Source organism: Nuphar pumila, chromosome 15 (genome assembly GCF_984573655.1).
Source record: "Nuphar pumila chromosome 15, dmNupPumi1.hap1.1, whole genome shotgun sequence".
Taxonomy (NCBI): domain Eukaryota; kingdom Viridiplantae; phylum Streptophyta; class Magnoliopsida; order Nymphaeales; family Nymphaeaceae; genus Nuphar; species Nuphar pumila.
Window position 1 is genome coordinate 26,360,690 of NC_143263.1, and position 25,959 is coordinate 26,386,648.

Sequence of the window (25,959 nt, forward strand, 5' to 3'; positions counted from 1 at the left end):
ATATTCTATGTAAACAGGATAGAATGTTTGTACAAGAGCTAATTCGTGCACGACGTAAATGAGCTGAGCACAATCATACCCTGTTCGGTTTGTTGGGCTCGTTTACCAGGGCTACTTGGGGTTATCTAGGACTACAAGTTAATACTAATGGCCAAAGCAAAATAATTTTCGGGCACTGTTTCTCATCTTCCACAATCTTATGTTATAGAGCCCAATGTTGCCATTAAGCCCTTCATATAATTATAAGTTATGAGACCAAACAATTAATATAACATCGATATGACACATGTATATAAATTCAAAGACAACAATACATGGATATAAATTCCTACTGTAAGATTAAAGGAAAAGAAAAAAAAAACTACAAAAATTTCCGTAAACATATTTCCACTAAGCATATTCTAACAATTTGATTAACATTGTATTTCACTTTACACGTTTTAAGTTTAACGAACTGCTAATGACTTGACCTTCCAGTTACACAGACCAACTAAGAATGAGTTGCAGGTAGCCAAACTGAGTCGAGTCAATAGTTGTTCGGTTCGATCACCAACCCGTACAGAGAGTAGCATTTTGTAAATTGCTTGTATGGTGGCAGTTTTTCAGAGATTCAATCATCGTGTCAAATGTATCAAGGGCATTACGGTCTTTTTCCTTCTCCCATAAGAGACGACCGCCTTCGAGGAAGGAAAGCTAGGGCAGAAGAAATGGGACGACGACTCTGAGAGGGCGAGGAGAGGGAAAAAGCGAGGAGGAGAGAGAGAGGGGGGAGGAAGAGGAAGAGCTTCGTGGGATCGCTAACGACCGTTGCGGATTAAAAAAGGAGGACTAGCCGTTGATCCCTGCAGGATCCGGTTCTCTTGTTGGCCTTCGAAGTCTCCGTCTCCTTCTTCCCCTCTTTTTTTTTTCTTTTTTCTTTTTTTTTCTTCTCTCTTGGCTTTTTTCGTCGAGAAGCAGTGAAAAAGAGGGTTTTTATTTGGTTGGTTTTGCTGAACGTTGAGTCCTCTTTCTGGTGGTTTTTCGTGGCCCTGATTTTCAGGGGTTTGTCGAAAAACCATCGGATCTGCACCCGTGTTCTTGATCCGTTGTTTGTTGGTCGTTTGTAGGTTTTTATTTTTGGTGGGTTTTAGGACAGAGCTTTGAATTCCGTGTTGTTTGGGTGAACTCTTGAAAAATTTCGTCTTTAGGGTTTCAAGGCCTGTCGCTTTGGGGTTTCTTCAGTGGGGAAGACTCGTTCTTTAGTTGTTGTATGTGTTTTTTGCGCTGGCGTGTCTTTTTGGGGGTTCATTTAGTGGGAAATTCATGATTTTGATTGTGTTATGTTTTTAATTCGTCGCTTTTTAAGGTTTTTTCTTTGGTGGGAATTCATGCTTTGATTGTTTTGTGTTTTTTGGGGGATTAGTTCTTCTTTTTTAGGTTTTCAAGGCATGTCCATTTTGAGTTTATTTTGTGGGGAATTAATGCTTTGATTTCGTTCAGTGTTTTTTGGAGGCGGATTCTTCGTTTTAGGGTTTCAAGTGTGCCTTTTTAGTTTTTTTTTTAGTGGGGGATTCATGCTTTGATTCTAATCCGTGTTGTTTTCTAGTTAATACTCCGTTTTCCTTAGATGTATCTTTCTTAGCTTGTGTCTTTAGCGGGGGAGCGCATGTTTTGAGTTTGTGTTCTTTGGGGTCAAGTTCTCGAACCTGTGGTTCTCAAAGATATCTATTTGGGTTTCTTTTGGTGGAGAGTTTTGAATTCTGTAAAAGAGTATGAAGGAAATTGACTACTCTAAGGTTTTGACGAGGAGAGGGATGCTGGGTCGGTTACACTGTAAAAAATTTAGGAATAAATCCATTCGGAGTTTGCCGGTAAAGTGCCGGTCATTGCTCTTGAACCGTCTGAACTTTAAGAACAGTGGGGTGCCTGCTAGGGTTATGTTCTTTGATCACGGCTCATGGTCAGACTTCCATGATGAGGCAGCAAGTAATCTTGTTAGTGGTTTCGTGGATGGGAGGCCGACTGTCGAGGTGAGGATCGACGGATCTATGTATCTCGTGGATTTCCTTAGGATGCTGCAGATTGATCTGGGGTCTGGCTGTGAGCGATCAATCGCATGGATCGATGTTAATGGGAAGTGCTTCTTTCCTAAGTATTTCGTGGGTGAGCATGCTGATGAAAGAGAGAGGGATGGCTCTTGCCTTAAGTTGGAAATCGAGATCAAGATTAATCCATCAGAGGGTTCCATGATTGGGAATGGAGGTGATGGTTCCGCGGTTGACCGAGTTTCTGTGTCCTCAAAAACTAAGAAGCAGAATTTCAGGCTAATGGTGGACCGAGGGGTTTGTGGTGGTGGGGTACCGGAGGGGGAGAATTTTCCAAGAATTGGTGGTTTGGAAAATCGTGAAGAGGCTGGTGAAACTAAGGAGAATCACAAAGAGGCTGGCGAAGCGAAGTTCAATCATGGTGACGCAGAGATGGAAGGTAACATGGTAGTGCAAAAACCCTACTTGCTGAACCCTAGATCTGCTGAATGCTGCGCCCCTATGGAAAATTCATGTAAAAATGCTGCCTGTGGGAATGATAAATGTGGTATGGTGTCTCCCGATCTGGTCAAACATGTAGTCTTGGAAAACTGTTCATTCAGTGGAGAAAATGCTGCTGAAAATACACCTGCTGATGTTAATTGTTTTTCTCGTAAGCGAACATTGACTGATTTAAATTTGGATTGCTCAGGTGCTGTTGTAAGGGAAGAAGAGCAGGCTGAGAATTCACATTCAAGAAAAAGGGTTTGTTTAGCGAATGTCCCTTCTGGTATAGCTACTGCTGCAGGGGCATTGAAATTGGAGATGGCTAGCAATACTGCCAGAGAGGATAAGCCTCCATGTGAAGTTAGACCGTGTTCACTAGACATAAATAGAGATCCTAGAGAGGTGCATGATGTTGATCTAGCTTGTAAGGAAGCTGCACATGTGGATAATGCCGTAAGTAATGGCTTCTTGCATCCTCCTCATGAAGGGCGACTTATTGGTGGTGGCATGAAATTGTTGCTCGAGGCAATAGAATCTAAATCTGGTAAGGAACAGGTTGTGAGTGTTCGCAATCCCCACCTGGTGCAGGATTTAAAGTCTGAGGTCTGCCCTACTCAGTTACCAGTGCAATTTACTTCATTGGGTGCGCAACTTGCAAAATTGAAGGATGACAGTAAAGCTTATATGACAATTAAGAATCTATTCCTGAAGGGCCTTGGAAGAATTGGTCCGCATACAACCATCAATGCTATCTATTGGTGTTCTCGTACAAGTCCTTTGGGTAACACTCGGTTCCAGTCTTTTCAAAGGCATCTAGAGATGATGAAGAGATCTCGTGGGGATGCTAATGTTAGGTACGGTTGGCATGGGACATCTGCTCAGGGTGTAGAAAGTATTGTTCTACATGGGTTTGGACAACCCACAGCCAGCTGTGGCCCTGAATCTTTTGGCATCGGCTTATATCTATCTCCACAAGGGCAATCTCATCTAAGGTATATAAGATTCTATTTTAATAAACCATGATTGATCAAGTTGGTTGTGAGTTGAACTTGAGTAGTATCTACCAAAGTTTGAATTACTCTATAGAATTAAGTTTTCCTGTTTGCATGTTACATTTGTAGCCATGGTCACGATCATTAGCATCATGAGGTGAATTTTGACTAGATCTTTTTGTTGCCAGTGTGTCTGATGCAGAGCCTGACGACAACGGTGAGCAGCACGTGCTTCTTTGCCGTGTCATTTTGGGAAATATGGAGCAAGTCCAGCCTGGGTCTCATCAGTTTCACCCAAGTGATGAAAATTTTGACAGTGGTGTTGATGATTTTAATAATCCAAGACGTTACATTGTCTGGAGTACTCACATGAATGCGCACATTCTTCCTGAATATGTTTTAAGTTTCAACCTTCCTGATCATCTGAAAGGTAGCTATTTGATGTACTAAAAAAAATTGACCTTGCCTGTTTAATTTTTTGCTGGAACACCTTGTAGCAGAAGTTCCTTAGTGCATTGAGTATGTTTTTTTGTAGGAGCATCTAAGGGAAGGAGTTTAGTGCGCACTTCATGTGATGCTCCTGTAAATACTAATTCTTCAACAAAAATTGCTCATTCAGCTTCAAAGCCTCCTGCTCAAACCGTATGTGCTTTACACTGATCTTGCAGGCTAACAATTATCTTCCATATTAAAATTTGTGGAATCTTTGTGTTAGTTTTAATTCACTTTTGCATCTAGATTGCATTTTAAGGTCTGATAAAAATACTTATGGAAAATTATTATCTACATCTGTAGATTGCAACAGTGAAACCTCTCCAAGCTTCAATGAATATCAATGGAGAAACTTGTAAGAAAGGTCCCTGTCCGATGGGGTCACCATACATGTCATTCCCACAACTGTTCTCAGCCATGGAGAAGCACCTCCCTCAATCTATTATTCAAACTTTAGATAATCTCTATAATGATTTCAAGGTTGTTGGTTTTGTGATTGGACATTTTTATTAAATTTTGTTTATGGAGTCATGTTTATGACCGTTGTCTACATATTTATAGGCTGGGAAAGTAGCCAAGGAGTTTCTTATACGCAAAATAAGGTCAACTGTTGGAGATAAGTTACTGATTGATGCAGTTCATAGAATTCGTAACCAGGTATGTAATTAAGCAATGAGTTCCATATGATTGTGTACAACTGGAAGCTTCTTGGCTTGACCTTGGCTAGAACGAGTCAAGGTATTCCCTGCGAATATTTCTTCATAAATTAATTTGGACATTTTGGTCATAAATCATTTTCTGCAAAAAATACTTTTTCGGTTTCCTTGTGGATGATACAAATTGTCTGTCAAAATGAAAATAAAATCTAACAGCACTACGATCATGGATTGAAAACCCAATGACTTAGGAATGGTCTCGCTGGGTCTCAAGGGACTTATGAGAGCCAACCTGGTTACTGGGTTGGTTAACTTTCTAGTTTTTTATATATCACACGTGTATATTGTGACTCTGCTGAGTCAACCGATGGCTTGGATGCATCTTGACAATTTATGGGTCTGTTCACTGGGTTGACCGGTAAACTATCAATCCGGGTTGACTTTTAGGAATCAATGAGTTGACACACTGGGTTTTTATGCATTATCAGGAGGCTGTGAGGGAGTTAGGTTTCAAATAAATAAAAACAATATATGGTATGTATGGATGCAATGCAAATAAATAAAATAGAGTCCCTTGTAAGTTCCCTGCACAACATTATTATTGAGGTCTTTGACATGTGAGAACAGTGATTTAGTCTTTGTTTGGTTATTGAAGATTTGTTTGGATTTGTATATTTTGCTCTTCACAAATAATAGTAGAAATAATGTTTGTAAGTATTTATGTGCAACAAACAGCAACAAATTATTTGCTTTTTGGATGGCAAACTGTTTAAACGTATTTCTAAAAATAAATTTGTTTGGAATTTGGATGTATATGTATTACTTATCTGTTGTGTGTGTCTAATGTAGGTCCAAAACATGTGTCTAGGTGGGTTCATGTTTGCATTGATTTATGCTCTGATGGACCCAATTCAAATATTTGTGCCGCTTTGTTTGATCTTATTTAAATATATTTGTGAATTGATTGTGTTATGGTTGGTGGAAAGCCAAGTGGGACCCAATAATTGGATTTACTTAAACTAGCAGATCATAATGGTTTGGTCACCTAAATGGTTTTGTTGTTAGGTTCTACCCTTGCATGAGTTGAATTTGTGATGACAATACAATTTCTACAAAAGGCCATGTCTGCTTGCACTGGCGTGCCCTTGTTAATGCAATCACAGGATGCATTAGAAGGTCTAAACTCTATTTGAATGACATTTTTTAACTACATTTTATTGGTGAAATGCCATAAATGTTCCTCATATATCTATTTTGAATATCGTGATTACTATTTTATGTTTGAATGCCATCTAAATTATGTCACTGATGCCTCATTGTTGGGATAGAGTAAATGGGAGTTAATATGGTGACATATCCTTTATAAAGACATAGTAGTGTAGGTTTATTGTGTGGTTATGTGCTATAATGTGAAAGTTCTGAAATCCTAAATAGTGCCTGGTTCTTTCAAGATTTTGGGTCATCAAGTTTTGTTATTTAAATCATGTTACATCTTCCGATTCATTCTTTGATGAATCACAAACAAGAGCAATCTTTTGGCATGCTCCCAACTAATAAAATCCACCTCAGAACTCGTGCCCTGTTACAAGAAATAGAGAGGAAACAAGAGGGAAATAGAAGAAAGAAAAAGAGGAAGAATAATGGGTCGTAAGATGATCTGATCGACGCAGAGGAAGAATAATGGGTCGTAAGATGATCTGATCCACGCCCTTTCCTTTTTATATGTAATACAATTTTATATGACCAAAATACCCCTATTAATAAAAGGGAATTACAATATGTTACATACGGTTACAATGGTCAGAAATACTCCTGTGTAAAACACGATATTTCTAACCCCCCCCCCCCTCAAACTGAACATGGTGTAGAAAGCACCATGGACAGTTTGTTTTTGAGATACCAATGTTGAGCTACTGGATGGGGGGTTTAGTAAATCGATCAACAACTTGATCTTCGCCTTTAATAAACAAAGGTTGAATCTCTTGACTGTCTACCTTTTCATGAACAAAATGTTGATCTAACTCGACATGCTTCATCTTCCCATGTTGTACAGGATTAGAGGCAATAGCAACTGCACTCTGGTTATCACAGAAAAGTAAAGATTTACTGATGGGCTGATGTAATGCTGTAAGGAGATGCTGTATCCACAATATTTCTTAAGTCATTGCTGCCATAGATCTATACTCAGCCTCCGTACATGACCGTGCCACTGTACACTGTTTTCTACTAGCCCAAGAAATTAAATGATCTCCGAGAAAGACCTCATGACCCGTTACAGATCTTCTAGTAGAAGGATCTCCTACCTAGTCTCCATCTGAATAAGCCAACACAACAAGTGCTAAAGTATTAGGGTTCTCGATGCTTCTATAAACCAAGCCATCCATGATGGTTCCTTTGATGTAGCGCAGAATCCTTTTAGCTGCCTCCTTATGGCTCTGCTTAGGTGCATGAACGAACTGAGATACCTGATTTATTGCGAAAACAAGGTCTGGACGCGTAAATGTCAAATATTGTAACTCATCTACAAGACTTCTAAAAGGTTGATGTTCTATGAGTTTTTGATCACTAGGTATGTTATCCAACAACTTGGTATTGGTTGAAATGGGCATTGGAACTGGATTGCAGTCTTTCATTCCAATTCTATCAAGTATATCACGGGCATATTTATGTTGTACCAAAACCATAGAATCTTCATTGTAATCAATTTCCACTCCCATAAAATATCTCAAATGTCCCAAGTCTTTCTTATGAAACTTCATACTAAGGACATTTTTTAATCTTTCAATACGTGATACATCACTCCCTGTGATAATAATGCCATTAACGTATACTAGTACAATAGTCATCAACATATTCTAGGACAATAGTCATATGCACTTTATCATAGTTCAAGAAAAATGACTAATCACATTGACTATGTAAGAAACCCAAGGCACAAAGACACTAAACGTCTCAAACCAGGCTTTATTTTAAAAGCTGTAGCATGTGGATATGCTTCTGAATACCTTAGTGGATGCTCCATGTATACTTCTTCATTGAGGATGCCATGTAAAAAGACATTTTTCACATCTAACTGATTAATTTTCCATTTATTCATGGCTGCAAGAGATAAGACAGCCCGGATGGTACCCATTCACACTACTGGATTGAAAGTCTCATCAAAATCTAAGCTGTGCTCTATATTCTTTTGCAATAAGCCACACTTTATACCTTTCTATGCTTCCATCTGCCTTATATTTAATTTTGTACACCCAACGTCATCCTACAACATTGTTGTCTTTTGGACGTGGAACTACCTCCCAAGTGTTGCACTCATGGAGAGCTGAGATTTTTTCATTCATTGCCTGAATCCAACGATGATTTTTGGCAGCTTCAGAATGAGTCTTTGACTCGTCCTCGGACAATATATTTGTTACAAAATTTTGGAACTCTTTAGAAAAGAAATAATAACTAACCCATGTTTCTGGAGGATGCCTCACATGTGTAGATCTTCTAGGCGTATCATGGGCAGTTGATGTTGTTATTCCATTTGTTGATGTACGATTCAGGGCTGGATCAGATTATGAGGACTCAGGCGGTTGTTGTATTTCTTGTTCAGACATGGATTGAACATATGATGGGATTACTGGCTGCTGAGATACTAAATCTGGCCTGTCATTCACCTTCTCTCTTCTGACATAAACTTGTGGAAAGAACCGAAATTTGTTGACGTATCTGAATGAACTTGTTGAGCAGGCAACATTAACTTTGATGACAACATATGATGGGGTTACTGGCTGCTGAGATACTAAATCTGGCTTGTCATTCATGTAACGCCCCAAATTTCAAACTTGCGAACCTTTTCAGAAAAACAGGCAAGAGACCAGAAATATCTCTTTCCTTCAGAGTTTGTTTATGAAATCATCGGAAGATTTTTCTTTGATAAATCATAAGGCAAGCTGACAACTCTGGGCACGTTAGCTAAAAGAACCAAAACGCACAAAAAATCGGATATCCTAAGGGAAATCCGATACAAACCCAAGTGTCCAGGACGCGAGCTAAGAGCAGAAAGAAGTCTTTAAGTCATCTTGCAATCGCGCCATCGCCCGTAGAGTACCTAAACATCATCTGTATTCATAGAATGGGTTAGTTTCGCGAAAAACTAGTAGGTGCACAAGAGAGACTAACAAGAAACTGAATTAAGTACATTTAATTCAGTAGGCTACGCAGTTTAAAGCAGATATGCAGTTAAACAGGTAAGCAATGCAAGCAGGTGAATAGTGCAAACACGTAAGCAATACAAGCGAATAAGGCGTGCGAGCGAGTAAGTAGTGCAAGCGAGTAAGCAGTGCAAATGCGTAAGTAGTGCAAACAGTAAGCAGTTCAACGCAAGTAAGCAGTTCAACTGACCAACGCAACATACGATCCATTTGATCGTAAGCTGTGAACTACTACGCAACAAGCTTGTCCTCGTTCTTAGAATGAGGTTTCTGCATCTAATCACCACCAGGACATAGTTTGTCACTCACTACTTCTAACCAACGCTTTGTCCTGAACGACCTTAATCTATCCTCATCTCTCAAAGTCTTACGCGGCTAACCGTCACCGGTTATGACGCACTAAGGCGTCATACCTTTTCAGAAAAGCTCACCCTTCCGTAGAAGGTCCAAAACATGATCACTAACTCAAATCGCTAACGATCTGATTCTCACACCTGAGTCAAGCATGTAAACATGCTTAAACAGAAAGTCAAGCATGTAAACATGCTTAATCTATCCTCATCTCTCAAAGTCTTACGCGGCTAACCGTCACCGGTTATGACGCACTAAGGCGTCATACCTTTTCAGAAAAGCTCACCCTTCCGTAGAAGGTCCAAAACATGATCACTAACTCAAATCGCTAACGATCTGATTCTCACACCTGAGTCAAGCATGTAAACATGCTTAAACAGAAAGTCGAAACTATGAATTCATAGTTGGCTATCACAAACAATCTCAGAAGATCGTCATAGCTCACCATAACTTTTTATGGTAAGCAAAAACACAAGATTCACGTCGGATCATTTGGTCCGAGAGATATACGACCAGACAAGGCATTATCGCCCTAGAGGGTATACCTGATCTTGGATCCTACACTTCCTCACAGAAGTTCACCGTCTTTGCGGCTACCCGTTCGTGGACAATGTACATCCTCACAGAGATCTCCCACTCTAGCCGGGTCACCTGATCTAGGAAAAGTATAACCTTACGGCGAAACCTTTGGGAGATCAGTCCTTAACAAATGCCATATCCAATGGAAATCATTGCGATACACGCATCCACCCAAATGACCGCTCTCAGGGTCGATAGCCACTAATACAAACAACAAGATCAACGCCCGGATCACCTGGTCTGGGACATGTATAACCTCACAAGGAATTCCGCCCTAGATGGTATACCTGGTCTTGGACCATACACCTCCTCACAGGAGTTCACCGTCTTCGCGGCTATCAGTTCGTGGACATGGTACATCCTCACAGAGAATCTACCACTCTAGCCGGGTACCTGGTCTTGATCATACACGCCCTCACAGATAATCCTTTGGAGATCAGGTGCTCGACAAACACCCTACTCGGTGATACACACATCTATACAATCGACTGCTCCGAACAATTGACTGCTCTCGATTCAGTAGCCACAATATGGGCACAAACATGTATATCAACAATATGCATCGTATCACTCCACGCAGAAGCATATAATCCTACGCATCGTATGATTGCCACAAGGAATATTGCAATCCTCAAATAGGCCCTCAAAGCATGTGTAAACGACACATGAGAACGCACACATATGGCAATTCAGTTGATTCTATGGGCGAAGGGTAACTAACTCTACCCGTCAGCCAAACAAAACAACTGAATAAGACAAACACTCATAACAATGCTCGTAAAACATATAATTACCATAAAATGGCTCAGTTCATCGACAAGTAATTAAATAAATTATAAGGCATAAACCATTACATCACAAGCCATTCATAAGCAATCATACGGCATCAGTTATATCACAATATGTAAGCATCTTATAAGACAAGCGGCCACATCAATCTTAGTTGCCACCCGTTCGTAGATTACGAGTTGTATGCAATCACATCAATCATAAGAGATGCAAGCCAACAAGTGCTACGCTACAATAAGCACCAAACAGTTCGACCAAGGGATAGAGCAAGTCACCTGCTAATATGTAGCAACTGGTATAATGCTATTATTATAAGCATTTAACTAGCATGAGAAACTCCTTATTATTCCGCAAAGAACTGCGTAAGCAGTTTAACCAACTAGAGTAACGCCTGGACAGACGTGCACAGTTCAACGAATAACATACTGAACTATCGAGCAAACAAGCGAATCAGTAGTGCAAGTGAAGCAGTAGTGCAAGCGAAGCAGTAGTGCAAGCGAAGCAATAGTGCAAGCGAATCCGTAGTGCAAGTGGATCTCACGACCCACGACCAGTGTGAACAGAACGTATGTTTCGATACTTACTGAGACTAGTTCGGGCGTCTGTTATTCTATGTATTTTCAATAACCCGAATAGCTAGTTGAGTCCGCTCCAAAGGTGATGGCATTAGCCGAGAGAGGATTTCCCAGAGGCTGAAAAGCAGTGCCACGGATGCATCCAACTTCTGCAGAAGTGTTGAGCTAACTTGTGTAGCCCCTATCCCCTAACTCCAATGACTGGGGAGGCCGGATCTTTGCCCGTGGGGTGGTTGTTAACAACCTGTCCATTGGAGTTTTTGTACCGATTTGTCCTTTCCCTTGACAGACAACCAGAAGCGAATGGGTGCATTAGGGGTTGCTTAACTAACAATCCATTCTATGCTGTGGTCTTTAAACCACTTGAGCATCTTGCCTGTGAAGGCGAATGCGAGGCCATTTGTGTGATTACAACGTTTTGCATTTAGCGTTGTTCGAGGTTGCACGAACGTCTCATCCGATCATCGCAGTACTAGACGTGTCGTGCACGATTACAAGTACTCTAGGATGAAGGGGGTATAGCTCGTCAATAGAAGCCTCAACAGGAGTGTTTCACAAACATGTAAAGTTTATCAACTTTACTCTATCTTTTGAAACAGCAGTACCTTGTGCCAACATTATGCATATGATTTTCTCGAATCACATATGCTATCAGAGTATCTACATGCCTCGCATGACTCGACACCGGCCTCGATAGACGGGATACAGGTTTCTCAACAGGACACCCGCTAAGAAGTTCGCTCGAACCCCCAATTCGGGATCACCCGAGATATGCCAAAAAGGGGCGAGCAGAACCAGACAGTCACATCCTTCTAAATGCTTCGATTTGGAGCAGTCTTTGATGCCTTTATGCAGCTCCCTAAAATCTCAAGTCGACTCTGCAGGACTGCGCACACGAAGAGCCAGGATCCTTGCGAGGTATCCCTCTCCTTAAACGGAGGTGTATCGCCAGCTCCCAACTGAACTCTTGTTGCAAGAGTGAGTGATAGATGTCTCTTGCATCCTCCACGAGGATGCCTTTAAGGCATACGCAAAGAGCAAGAACCTGCACGTCATCTGCAAAAGCATGGCAATACCAACACATGTGCAAAAGCAAGAGCCTAGACACAATGGCAAAGTAAAGGCAGTAAGCAGAAGTGCAACGCAAACTCTCGCACAACGCGTGACGACAAGTAAAAACTATAAGCAGGAGTGCAACGCAGAACCTTTGCACGATGCGCAACGGCAAAGTAAAGGAACTGTAAACAGGAGTGCAACACAAAACCTGTGTGCGATGCGCAACGGCAAAGTAAAGGACAAGGATCACGAAACCGCGTTCTTGAGTTAAATGAGTACTTGTATAAATATATATGATATATATATACATATATATTTATTTAATTGTCCTTTTTAGTTAATTGAACTCAATTCAATTGTCCAAGTCTTCTGTGCAATCTTCCCCTACCTTAAGGGGTGACAGACCTCGTATGCCAGCTGTGTAGGTAAGCACGATCTCAAGCCATGAAGAGCGAGCAGAATCCACCGTTTAACCTGTGATACTAAAAAGGTTAGCATGCCAAAATACAAATGAGAAGTGGGTTTGGTAAGACCTGCAGCAGTACCGAACCCCGATACGAGGGTAGCCAGGGAGCTCAGCTCCCTGCAGAAGAGGGACAGAGGTAGCAAGGCCTCCTGACTACAGGAGGCAGAGGCAGGAACGCTGCATCCCACAGACAAGGGTGCCAGATGCAGGGGCCTCAGCCCTGCTTGGCAGCAACAGCAGAGGCAGGGAGCAGGAGCTCCCTGTCTGCCAGCACAAAAAAAGGTAGGGGAGAGAATAGAGGCTCCCTGCCACGCCTGCCGCAACAAGGCAGGGGGGAAACACCCCCCTCTCAGAACACGAGACAGGGGCGCAACCCCATGTCGGCAGCAAGAACAAGGCAAGGGGGCAAAGCCCCTTTCCGGAGAACAAATGAGATGCAGGGGGCAAGCCCCTGCTCGAAAACAGGAAAGCAGGGGGGCTTCGCCCCCTGCCAGCAAAACGCAGGAGGCAGGGGGACAAAACCCCCTGCCGAGGAGCAATAGGCGAGCAGGGGGGGGGGGCTCCTCCCCCTGCCGGGACAACAACATAAGGCAGGGGGTGAAGCCCCCTGCCGAAAAAACAAGAGCAACGACAGGGGGGGCCTCGCCCCCTACCGGGAAACAAAAGAAGGTAGGGGGCTTGTCCCCTATCGAACACAGAATGAGGTAGGGAGGCAAAGCCCCCCCCCCCCGACAGAGGACCCCAAGAGGCAGGGGTGAAACCCCTACTGAAAAAACAACAGGGGGGGGGGGGGCTGAGCCCCCCTGTCGACCCACTGCAAATAGGCAGGGAGGTTTTACCCCCTGCCGACAAGAGGCGACAGGGGGCTCAGCCACCCTGCCGACCAACTGCAAAGAGGCAGGGGGTAACCCCCTGCCGACCACAGGGGGCTCAACCCCCCCCGTGTCTACCAATTGCAAAGAGGCAGGGGGTAACCCCCTGCCGACAAGAGGCGACAAGGGGCTCAGCCCCCCTGTCGACCTACCCTACACAAAGGAGGAGGAGAGGGGAGGGTTTACCTCCGAAGATCGCAGCAACGGGGTCGTCGAAGGGGTTCTTGGGAACAGGGGAACAATGGCGGCTGGAAGTATGTCGATGACTTCGATCGCCGACAGCAGCAATAGTGGAGGGCCGGTAGCGAGTTGTCGGTGTCTGCTCGAAGAGGAGAAAGGCCGACGGGAGCAGAAAAAGGGGATCGGTGCTCACCGAAGCTTAGAGGCCGCTGTCAGCGTCAGCCGCCCGCTGACGAAGGTCGCCGTCGAGGTATGCAGCAACCCAAACAAGGGTGGCGGCCGGCGGAGAGTCGCCGGCGTCTTGCGACACAGGAGACAACGAGGGGTTTTTGCGAAGAGGTGGCCGACAACGAGTGGCCAACGTCGGTGGCCGCATGGAGGATCGCTGGTCGTCGGGGAGGCTTGCTGGACTGAGAAAATGGAAGAGACGAGAGGGGGAAGGAGGTTTCGAGAGCCTCCCCCCCATTCGTCGCTGCGTGCTTTTGTAAAAGCACGCAGCCGGGTCCGGATCCGGCTCGGATCCAAAAAAAAAGTTTTTTTTTTTATTATTACAATTCACCTTCTCTCTTCTGACTTAAACTTGTGGAAAGAACGAAAATTTGCTGACATACTTATTTGAATAGAATCTAGGGCTGTTCACACTGTTTGTCTGAGATTGCACTTCTGACAACTGATCATTCTCATGAAAGATAACATGTCTAGAGATAACCAATCTTTGAGTGATTGGATTGAAACACCTTAGCCCAAATATGTAAGAAAAACAAAAATCATATGTATAGAAAACACCACAGCTACCTTTCAACAGGAGGAGAGAGAGGGAGATGCTAAAAAAAAATGGCAGCCACAAACAATAGGCATACCCTAATTGTATTATATGCACCTTAATATACTTTAGGTTTAAAATACAAACAAATTACAAAAGAAGCCATTACATGAAATAAAACAGAATACGTGATCTGACGTCCTGGACATCTAATCACGTTTTATCACCCTCCCTCAAGTTGTGCATGGTCTTGAACCATGGACAACTTGTTCTTTAGGAACCAAATTAATGCTTTGTTAGGCCTCTAGTGAACAGATCAACAACTTGACTTTCTGTGCGAATGTGGTGAGGCTCAATCTCCTTGTCTTCAACCTTTTGTCTGATGAAGTATTGATCTATCTCAATATGTTTTGTGCGATCATGCTGGATTGGATTATAAGTAATGTTAATGGCACTCTGATTATCGCACAACAAAAATGATTGAGAAACTTCTTCTCCTAGATCAGCTAGAAAATGTCTGACCCATGTAGCTTCAGTAGTCCCAGTTGTCATAGACCTATATTCTGCTTCAGTACTGGACCTAGCAAAACTCTTTGCTTCCCGCTAGTCCATGACACCAAATTTCTTTCAATAAATATACAATATCCATAAACAGATCTTCTCTCATATGGATTTCTTGCCGAATCTGCATTTGTATAAGTGCTGATTTTGTGACCCTTATTGTCAAGCCAATTTCTTTGATAAATAAGACCATCTCTACCGGTTCCTTTTAAAAATCTTAAAATTCTCTTTACAGCATCAACATGACCAATTCTTGGCTCGTGCATAAATTGAGATACCTGATTAACAGAATAGACAATGTCTAGTCTTGTGAAGGTAAGATATCGAAGCATCCCAATAATGCTGCGATATTTAGTTGGATCATTATGTAAGTGTCCATCATTAGAGCTTAGCCTTTGATGCAAAACACTAGGCATGTTTAGGGGTTTACAATTTGTCATTCCTGCCTTGCTCAAAAGATCAAGAGTGCATTTATGTTGAGTAAGAGTTAAAACATTTCTTCTATCTACTTCAACTTCAAGAAAATATCTCAAATCACCAAGATCTTTCATCTTTAAATTTTGTATCAACAATTTCTTTACTGTCTGAATTGCCTGTAAGAATTATGTCATCAACATATATAAGTAATAAGGTAGTAACATCTTTATTCTTGAAAATGAACAGGGAATGGTCTAGAGAGCATTTGCCAAAACCATAATTTTGAATTTTGAGAGAAAAACTCTCAAACCAAGAGCGAGAGGCTTGCTTTAACCCATAAAGTGCTCTTTTCAGTTTGCACACATAATCCATGGGATATCCTTCAACATATTCAGGTGGTTGTTCCATGAAAACTTCTTCCTTCAGATCTCCACGTAAAAAAACATTTTTTATATCTAACTGTATCAGCTGCCATCCATAATTAACTGCCAAAAATATAATAATCCGTATTGTTCTCATTTTAACCACAGGACTGAAAGTCTCATCATAATCTTGCCCATACTTTTGTGTAAAACCTCGTGCCACAAGTCTCACTTTATATCTCTCAATACATCCATCAGGCTTATATTTTATCTTATAAACCCACTTGCACCCAACAACGTTTTTCTTCTCGGGTCTAGAAACGATTTCTCAGGTTTGGCATTCATGGAAAGCTTCCATCTCTTCATTCATAGCCTCTATCCATTTACGAGATTTAATAGCCCACCTTTGAATAGGATACATATCCTTTTCGATCTTCTTAATGAAGGCTGACTCATACTTTGCTCGACATTGTCTGTGACAGGATCTCTTTCTCTTTTAACATAAACTTGACCAGAGAATCTCTAAAATTCTCTAGGCATTTTGTTTTCTGAAGAATGTGGAGGTTCGAGATTTTGTCTACTTGAGCTCAATTCTTCACAAAATGGTTGACAAGACCTCCTTTCACTTTCAAACAATTCTGCACTCATCTAGGGATTAGAAACTTCAACATTTCGAGATGAGTTTTGCTCTTGAGACAATGATGTGCTCTCAAAATTCTGTTAATCAAAAACATTTCTGGAAATCTTGATACATTTGGTTACCGGATGATAACATCCGTATCCTTTATAATCATTCACATATCCAACAAACTTGCATTTCATGCTTTATCCTAAAATTTATTCCTCAAAGACTTGTTGATATGTACATAACAAACACAACAAAAAGTGTGCAAGTTATTATAATCAGGATGTTGTCCAAAAAGAGTAAAGTATGGAGACTTATTCTCTAAAATTCTCATAGGCAGGCAATTATTCAAATGTACTGCGGTGTGAAAAGCTTCTATCCAAAGATTAATAGAAATATTGCTATCACGAAGCATGCTCATGACACTCTCAACGATACGGCAGTGTTTTCGTTCAACCACTCTATTTTTTTGAGGAGTATGTGGACAAGACACTCGCCTACTTATCCCATTATTTCGAAGAAAATCAATGAAGTCATTTGAAGATTCTTCACCTCCACTATCACATTGGAAATGTACAATATTAGAAGAGAAATTATTTTTAACGAATGCATGGAAGTCTTGAAATAATCTAAAAACTTCGGACTTATGTTTCATGAAGTATCGAGGTGAAATGAGAATAATTGTCTAAATAAAATAGACTTCCAAGTAAAGAACATACAGGAGCTGGTCCTCATACATTGGAGTACCCAATTTCAAAAGCTTTTGAGGCTCTTTTATTAACAAGATTAAATGGAAGAACATAACTTACATAATTGACAACTTGAAAAAAATTAAGCATCCAAAACAAGATGCAAAGAGGACTCTGAGATCAAATTTTCTGACACAAGTTTCTTAATAAAACCATGACTATAATGACCCAAGCGATTATGCTACAAATCTAGCTTATCTAATTGAGAAAGACTGTAGACATTTGTATGACAAGATTTAAGACTCTGAGATGCCGATACCAAAAAATGTGAATTCAAGGTAGAAGATGAATGAGATGTAGGATCCTCTTTGAAGATATACATGTTTTTTTGTCGCTGCCCCTTAACGAACGTCTCCTTCGTTCGAAGATCCTTACATACATAGAAAGCAGAGTAAATTCGACAGAAGAATTTGTATTATCAACAAGTTTGGATACAGAAGCAATATTCCTTTTAATGTTAGGAGCAAGACGTACATTGGACAGGTTAAGAGAAGTACTATACAAAGGAATTTGTGTACTTCCAATATGAGAAATGTGATGATGTGTGTCATCTTCAGTGACTATACTACATTTTTTGAAGGAGATAAATTCGAGTGCTTACCGACATTACTTGGAACATGAGTGGCCGCTCCAGAATCCACATACCATTCTCCTTGCCCATTTTGCTTAATACTCATCTGAGATAAAGTTGCAAGCAAAAGTTTCATATCTCCAGTAGATTTCTATCCATCAGATTCTCTTTTGCTTCTTGCTTTGTTATTCTTTCCTTTGTTTTGGGGATTAAACCAACAGTCAACTTTCATATGTCCTTATTACACTGAAAATATGTAGGCACTCTTCTCTAATTCCCTGCATTGAAAAATCCTAGCGTGCCCGGAGTACGAAGAATACCACGACCTCCCTGACCAAAGCGACCACGATCTCTACCACCTTGAAAACTGTTACCTTCACGCCCAATACCATGTGACATATATGATGCCAAGACATTATGTGTATCTGCATGATCACTACCTTTCGTCATGTGTTTTATGCTCAGCTCATACGTAAGAAGTTTAGCTTGAAGATCTTCAAAGCTAGGTAACACTGTTTAAAAATTTCATGACAGACAAATAGCCTTTTTTAGAAATAAAACTCTTGCCTCTGAAATGAATATGTTTGCATAAGTTTGTTCCATAGTTGACCAACGGTACAATCATCCGGTATTGATATCAATACTTCCTGTGATAGAGTTGAAGTAATATATGCAACCAAGGCCTGTTCTCGCTTCATCCATGATGTAAATTCAGGGTTCGAAATATAGTTAACCGATGCATCTCCTTTATCATCCTTCATTTCCTGTGAAATGAATTGTAGTGGGACTGGAATTGATTCATCCTGATGCCCAAACAGATCTTGGCTCCTTATAAAAGGAACAATTTGTCTCTTTCAAGTCAGAAAATTAGAATGATTAAGCTTTTCGGAAACAAGCTTGCTCAAAAAATTCGAAGAAAGACCAACATAGGTAGAAGAATCCATTTTTAAAAGATGAAGGGAGAAAGGATAAAACAAAGAAAAGATTAGGACAAAATTCTGCCAAGAGCAAATATGTAGCAGCAAACAGATTTGGCCAATAAGCAGAAAAGTTGTAGATTTTATGCAAAACACGCCTTTTTTTTAAGGCACTATTTCGGACAGTTCGATCCTTGCAAACAGACCTGCTAACACAATAAGATGCTGCCAATATATATATATGCGAAACAATAAAAAGAAATGGTAGGGTTAACGATAAAAGATATCGGCAAAGAAAAAAATGAAATTTCAGATAAGTTAACCGATTCTAGAAAATAAAATCTGGGTTAATATCAGAACTAGAGATTTTCAGATTAGGAAATTAAAAGCAAACAAGCACTATTTTGACGTCAAAAAATATTTTTTGGGTTTTAAAAGATGTTTGACGTCAAAAAGGATAATGCGCAATATTGGGGGAGCAAATCCAAAGGAGAACCGATAGACAGGAAAGAGAAAGAAGGAAGAAAGATTAGAAGGAAGAAAGATTCTGAGCAGAAGAACAAAGTTTAGATCTAAAAGGGCATACCTTTTGGAAGAAATGCACAACCCTGCTTTGTATTATATGCACCTTAATATACATTAGGTTTAAAATACAAACAAATTACAAAAGATGCCATTACATGAAATAAAACAAAATGCGTGATCTGATGTCTTGGACGTGGATCCAATCCAGATCAGGACATGTAATCATGTTTTATCAAAATATTCATCATCATAGCCCGTGAATTGACATTCCTGCGCTCTTGGGGATGGCTTATTGTGCAAGAAATTGTCAATGTGTTCAAAACACTTGCTACCTAACACACACATCAGGGAAGTTTGCCAAATAAAAGATAATATGGTGACCATCCTCCCAGACTAGAGAGGCATACGATTAATGCAGTAAACAACTGTAGCTTCCACCCATAAGTCCTTTCTCACTTTTGACTTTGTTAGCATTGTCAAAGCGGTCTCTACTATGTGTCTATGCTTTCTCTCTGCTGTTCCATTTTGCTGAGATGTTTTCGGCCATGAGATTTCACTCAAAATACCATTCTCATGGAGAAAATTAAAGAAAACTAAATACATATATTCACTGCCACCATCACTACGGAAACAAAGGATTTTACGATTAAATTGAGTTTCAACATAGACCTTGAATTTTTGAAAGATTTCAAACACTTGATCTTTACTTTTAAGAAAGTAGATCCAAGTGTGTTTAGTGAAGTCATCAATGAATATGACATAGTAACAAGATTTAGACATAGACAAACTCTAAACATACATCAGAATGAATCGATTCAAATTGAAACAAAGCTCTTTTATTAATAGAATCAAAAGGTAGAGCATAGCTCTTACATAAACGACAACTGAAACATGAAAATGGAACCTTAGACATCTTATTCTTGAGAGGAATAAGACCTTTATTACATAGAGTTTGAACAAAACCAAAATTGCAATGACCTGCCAAAGCTTGATTTCAGGATGAACATCAACTTCAGACAGAAAAATCACAGTCTACACAAATTATTGATTGGACTTCTTCGAGCTTCATTAATGATATATAAACCATCAACCCTTTCTCCCTCAACGAGGATCTCCTTCGTGACAGGGTTCTTCACAGAAACTGAAAGATAAGAGAAAGTTACATCAGACTTTAGTTGACTTATTAACTGAGAAACTGAAATGAGATTATGACGAATGTTAGGAACAGGAAAAGTATTAGGCAGACACCGATTACCACGATTGGTTGGAATGATGGCGGTTCCTATATGCGTAATGGGATGATGTTTCCCCATCCTCTGTAACTATAGTATCATGCAATAAGGTATTATGTTTGAGAGTTTACATGTTTGAGAGTTTACCAAAATTCCCTGTGACATGATGTGCTCTGAATCAACTAGCCATGTGTTTTGAGGAGTTCTATGCACACTTGATGATGCTGTCCAAGCTTGAACATTTTTCCCAAAAGGATGATATTGCCCTGAGTTCACACCTGATCCATGGTGCAGCCTTGTCTGATTGAAACTTGAAAGCCATACTAAGAGATTCTATATCATGTTGCTGCCCTGGAGTATAGACATTGTCACCAGCTTGCACAAGGTTGTGTACACTAGCCACATATGCTGGATAGCCACCCTGAAATGAGTTGTTCTGGAGGGACTGTTGGGTACTTGGCCTAGGATTTGCTGAGGGTAAGTAAGACCTGAAGCGTTTAAGCTATCGGACGGTTGGCGGCTTGAATGTCGGAACATACCGCCAGCAGCAATCTGTACACATATGTCCCTTCTTGCCACACATCTGACACATAGTGTCCGCTTGCTGGATTAGGAAGAATACCTCTTCCTTGATCTGTATAACCACCACATCCTCTACCTCAGCTATGTCACATGGGTGCGGGTGCGGCGATGCGGCACTTTAAAAAAACTTGGTTGCGGTATATATTCTAAGTTTTTTAACAGTTAACACCAGTAACACTAATGTCCACTATCAGACATATTGACCGAAAGCAATCTAGAACCAAACTGTTCAAAACCATCCAAATTGATGATTAACATCAATACAAAGACAATCTCGAGTTAGAAAACTGAACAAGTACATATTGTTACAAGCCAACCACGTAAACAAAAAATGAAAATTATGCCAAAATAGCTACTGAAAAGTCTTGAATGTAATTAAAAAATCAAGGTAAGCTTGATAAGCATATATAACAAACTGCATTTCATTCGGGCATTTCATTTTGTTAAGATTGAGAGAGAGAGATACACAATAACACAGAGGGGAAAGTGGAAAGAGATTGAGAGAGAGAGAGGTAGTCGAGAAGAGCGAGAGAGACGAGGGGAGAGAGGTTGAAGGAGAGATTGAGAAAGAGGGGGATTGAAGGAGAGTTTGAGAGAGAGGGAATGCATACCTGGGTTGGAGATGGAGATGAGGCGTCACCGGAATGTGGATTGGAGACGGTGATACCTCGTCGCTGCGTCGGGGTGTTGGAGAAGATGAGTCGCAGCGTCGGGTCGTGAGGAGAGGGCAAAAACTTTTTGCCCTAATCCCCCTCAGCCCATTTCATCGGACTTTTTTTTAAGTCCAAAAATTGGACATTTATGATCCTGGGTGCGTTGACCGCACCCTCACGCGCACCTGCGTCGTGTCACGTCGACGCGGGTGTGGCACCTGGCTGTTCGAATCCCTGTGACAGTACCTCGGTCTCCTCTAACCGAATTGTTGAAGCCACGACCAGCATTAGGGGCCACCATTACCTCATGATAATCTGACTGATTGTCTCGTTTCCCAGATACGTTGAACATAGATTCATACTAAAGAACTGAGGACCTGACTATTAATTTAATTTATCATATAGGCTATTGGTTGTTTGTCATGAGTGGATGACAGTGTTTAAAAACTTGGCGAGTCAACTTGGTGACTTTGCTCGACTTGGCCATTCACCAGGTCAAATTATTGAATGACTGAAACTTAACAAAACTCGGCAGAGTCATACAATACACAATGTATTTATATATATGCATATTATGTACATTATATATAAATGATATGTTTGTATAATTAATAATGTAATATATATACTTTGTATCCATAATATGTATATATTATATGCAACAATTAGTTATTACAATACATACAAACATGTTATATACATTATTTTTATAGAAATATAAAGTCGTCATGATTTGGCCAGGTCATCAAGCTGGCTGTCAATCTTTACCGAGTCGATGTGATCTACATATTAAGTTTAGTAGAAACTGATTGTTGGATCATGTTTTTTTGATGTATATGTCAGATTTTATAAGGGTTGAAAAATCAACGGTCTAGGCTACAATGTACCAAATTTTCTAACCTCAAAAATTATTTTTTTTACATTGAAAAACTGTGATCCAAGGGTTGATTCCTACTATTTTGACCATGTTGAATACACCCATAAGGTTAGATTTGGTCAAAACAACTTTCACCTATGAGTTCCAACTAAGGTGTTCCTTACCCACGAAGGTAGCAAATGCTATCCATATACATATATATAGTTCCAATCTCCTGGCCTTTGAAAGATTTCCACGGATGAAGTCTGTTAGTCTAACATGAAAAAAGGTTATATAATTGTAGAAAGAAGAATCAGCCCTTATACTAGATCAGTGGCTGTTGATTTTTTTAGCTCAAACATTTATATTTCTCTCTCTCTCTCATATGTTCTTACCACATCTTACTTTGTCAAATTTGGGGCAATGCCAATTGTGTGCTCCATTTTATGATAGGTTTACAAGACTAAAGCTCCAGATGCCTACATGTTTCCATGAGAATTGTTTGATGCAGTCGTATGTAGTTGGCATAAGGTTAGTTGCTTGATTAGTAATCGAAGTGGCACGGGAGCAGTTACAGTTATTATATATAACTGATTGTTGGTTATATTCAATCCCCATGGCACATCTCAGGAACCATGCGATGTGAGTGGGTTCCACTTATACCTCTGTCAAGTTAGATGTCTTCTGGTGATAGAATATAGCATCATATACAATATGATGGTCACTGCTCTCTAGTGGCATTGTGTTCATCATACTGTCTTCATGTGCTTCTGGAACTTTCTGTCATGATTCTTTCTAATCCTGTAGTCTATTCATGTCTTCAAGTCCTTTCTATTCATGTTACAGCATAGCACATTGTCTTTACCAACAACAACATATCTTCCTCTAGCATATTTAGATTGACAAGGGTAGAGTATTGCAGGGTCTAGTTTTCATTGGGGATGCATAGTATTATAGTAATAAGCATTACCATGATGCATCCTTCGACCCAAGGGGTTTGGTTTAGTGGGATGGGACCTAGGCTGCTAGACGGTCCCATGGGCGTCACCCCCTGCATAAGCCGAAGCTTGGCAACTCCCTGGGGTCGATGGGTAAGCCCTTGGAGTTTTATGCTGACAAGACAGCGACCATAGGTACAGCAGGCTGAATAAAATATCAAAATGCAATGATACATCCTTCTCTCATGTAGATGAATTTCAGTTTTGCACCTCTCTCTCTCTCTCTCTCTCTCTATATATATATATATATATATATATATATATATATATAGAGAGAGAGAGAGAGAGAGAGAGAGAGAGAGAGAGTAGCTGCCTAACCTTTCTGTGCATACATTGGCCAACACAGGGGCCGTCCATTGTGGATGATGGGTGGCCCTGGGTTGCCCCGCTCACAGACGTCGTTTGTGATGCGTGCAAAAAATGCCATTAGTTGTGGGTGCTATCTGCCGTGAAATACCCCTTCAGTGGAAAAAATAATGCTAAACGCCCATCGTGCGCGTGATGGACGTCGCACAGGAGTATGATGCCATAGGCAACTACTCTCTCTCTATATATATAATATCTTGTTGCATTCCCTACCTTTTTCGAGGTTGCTAAAAAGAGTGCACTTGATTAAGGGCAGTCAGAGGGTTTGACGGTGATCACCATAGTGGCAAAAGATCTATCGGTCAAAGAATGAGAATATGAAGGGTTCAGATCTACTATATTTTTAATCCAACTTAATTATATCTATCATTAATGGATGTGCTCCCATCTTTGTGATTAATTAGTTTGTCGCAACATTGGCTCCATCACACGGACTCGGCTCCAAGGTCGACACACCCACGTCGACACGCACCGACTCGGGTGCGGCTCGGCCTCGGTCAACCCAACCCTGGGTGTGGTCAACGCACCCAGGGCCATTTTGGTCCATTTTTGGATTTTTTTTTAAATTTTCTGGTCTACAGAATTAAAAAAAATCTGCCCCCCCTATAACCCCCCGCTAGGGGCGGCCCCCCTTGGACCCCCGCCCGCTGACCGCACAGTGGGACCTGCGCCGGGGGAACCCCCCCTCCTGTAAGGAAAAACCCCTGAATCAGGCTTCACAACTCATCACCTGTCCCCTAATCGGCATAACTTTGACAGTGTCTATATATATATATATATATATATATATATATATATATATATATATATATATATATAGCTGAGTCCCCGTGTCCAAATTTTTTTAAATTGCGCCGCACCCGTGTCGTACCCGCACCCATGTGACAGGCTCCAGGTTACTTGTGATTTGACCACCTGTTCGTTCAGAATTGGTTAGTTTTTTTTATGGTTGACATGAAGTTGCCCATTCTCATTCATTATATTCAAGTTATACTTTGCCTTCTTCCAGGTTTCAGATGAAGTTTTACAATAACAAACATCCCTATAATTTAATATTATAAACTATAATGCACTTGATTTTTCTTTGGTAAATAATTCAACAGTTAGTTTCTGTAGATTTTGTAATTTGGTAATTTTTTACCTTTCTGAATCCCCGACATATCTTTTGCCTTTTTTTTAGAATTAAAAAATCTTATGATTCAAAACGTATGGCCAAAAGTCTGCAGAAAGATCATCGCTGACAGCCTGAAGTTGGAGCAGGAATATTCTGATCATTTCAGAAATTTTGTGTAGGCAATTGACACCATCCATCCATAGTGTTTTGATCTGAGATTCTGTCTGTGCAAGCTCTGTTTGCTCAATCTGATCCCATAAACACGTTCTGCATGGTTCGTTTAGCAGTAAATGCAATTTGGAATGAACCATTTTGATTTAAAACCATAATGTTTTTTTAAATCTTGGAGTTTCTGTGCATTGTGGATCTTTCATTATTAAATATCTTGAAGACCTGTTTGTGTATTGATAACACGCTTCTCACTAAGCAAACTATATTGATCACATCTGTAAGTCTTGATCTGCAAAACATATGTTAACAATGTGAAATAACTTATGCGGTCCATCAGTTAATGTCCTAACGGCCTGATCAATTATTAACCCCGCGTATATCTGCACATGGTGATTACGGAAAGATCATCTGCTTGCCACTTTTCATGCATGGTTGAAGCCATTTACACTTGGAAAGTATTCGACTTGCACTTTTTGTTTGTTGCCAGTATTAATTTCTCTATAACCTTAAGCTCCAAACAAGCCATATATTTATGATGTTCCTGTTTTTTCTCACTTGTTGGGCCGTTTGCAGGTGTAGATGATGTGGCTGATTATCGTGATAATTCTGAGGATGATATTGGCCATTGAGAACTGTTGGTGTTTACCTGGCACAACTGCGTTTCTAGTTTTTTTTTTCCCTTTTTCTTTCTTGTTGTACAGTTAGGATGGAAATCCGATACTGTCATGTTAAAACTCCTTTTTATCCAGAAATGCAAAGCATAGTTATATTTCACTCTTT

At 40.5% G+C, this 25,959-nt stretch overlaps 1 protein-coding gene across 4 annotated transcripts; it reads left to right on the forward strand.

Moving 5' to 3' along the window:
- The first annotated feature begins 695 nt into the window (after positions 1-695).
- LOC149814891 (inactive poly [ADP-ribose] polymerase RCD1-like) lies at positions 696-25,959 on the forward strand. Of its 4 annotated transcripts, none has more exons than XM_089989805.1 (7): positions 895-2,571; positions 2,716-3,502; positions 3,691-3,932; positions 4,038-4,144; positions 4,298-4,474; positions 4,556-4,651; positions 25,753-25,959. In XM_089989805.1, the coding sequence occupies exons 1-7, from the start codon at positions 1,752-1,754 to the stop codon at positions 25,756-25,758; spliced, it is 2,235 nt and encodes a 744-aa protein (XP_089845931.1). In that variant the 5' UTR covers positions 895-1,751; the 3' UTR covers positions 25,759-25,959. The 4 variants fall into 4 exon arrangements, with proteins under 4 accessions (XP_089845930.1, XP_089845933.1, XP_089845931.1 ...); XM_089989806.1 differs by having other exon boundaries at positions 901-2,463; XM_089989804.1 differs by having other exon boundaries at positions 696-3,502.

Bases quoted from the DNA above. Each gene is read 5' to 3' on its own strand.
- LOC149814891 (XM_089989804.1), top strand. From the start codon at position 1,752: ATGAAGGAAATTGACTACTCTAAGGTTTTGACGAGGAGAGGGATGCTG. The intron at 3,503-3,690 runs GTATATAAGATT...TTTTGTTGCCAG, and splicing joins CAAGGGCAATCTCATCTAAG to TGTGTCTGATGCAGAGCCTG. The intron at 3,933-4,037 runs GTAGCTATTTGA...GTTTTTTTGTAG, and splicing joins CCTTCCTGATCATCTGAAAG to GAGCATCTAAGGGAAGGAGT.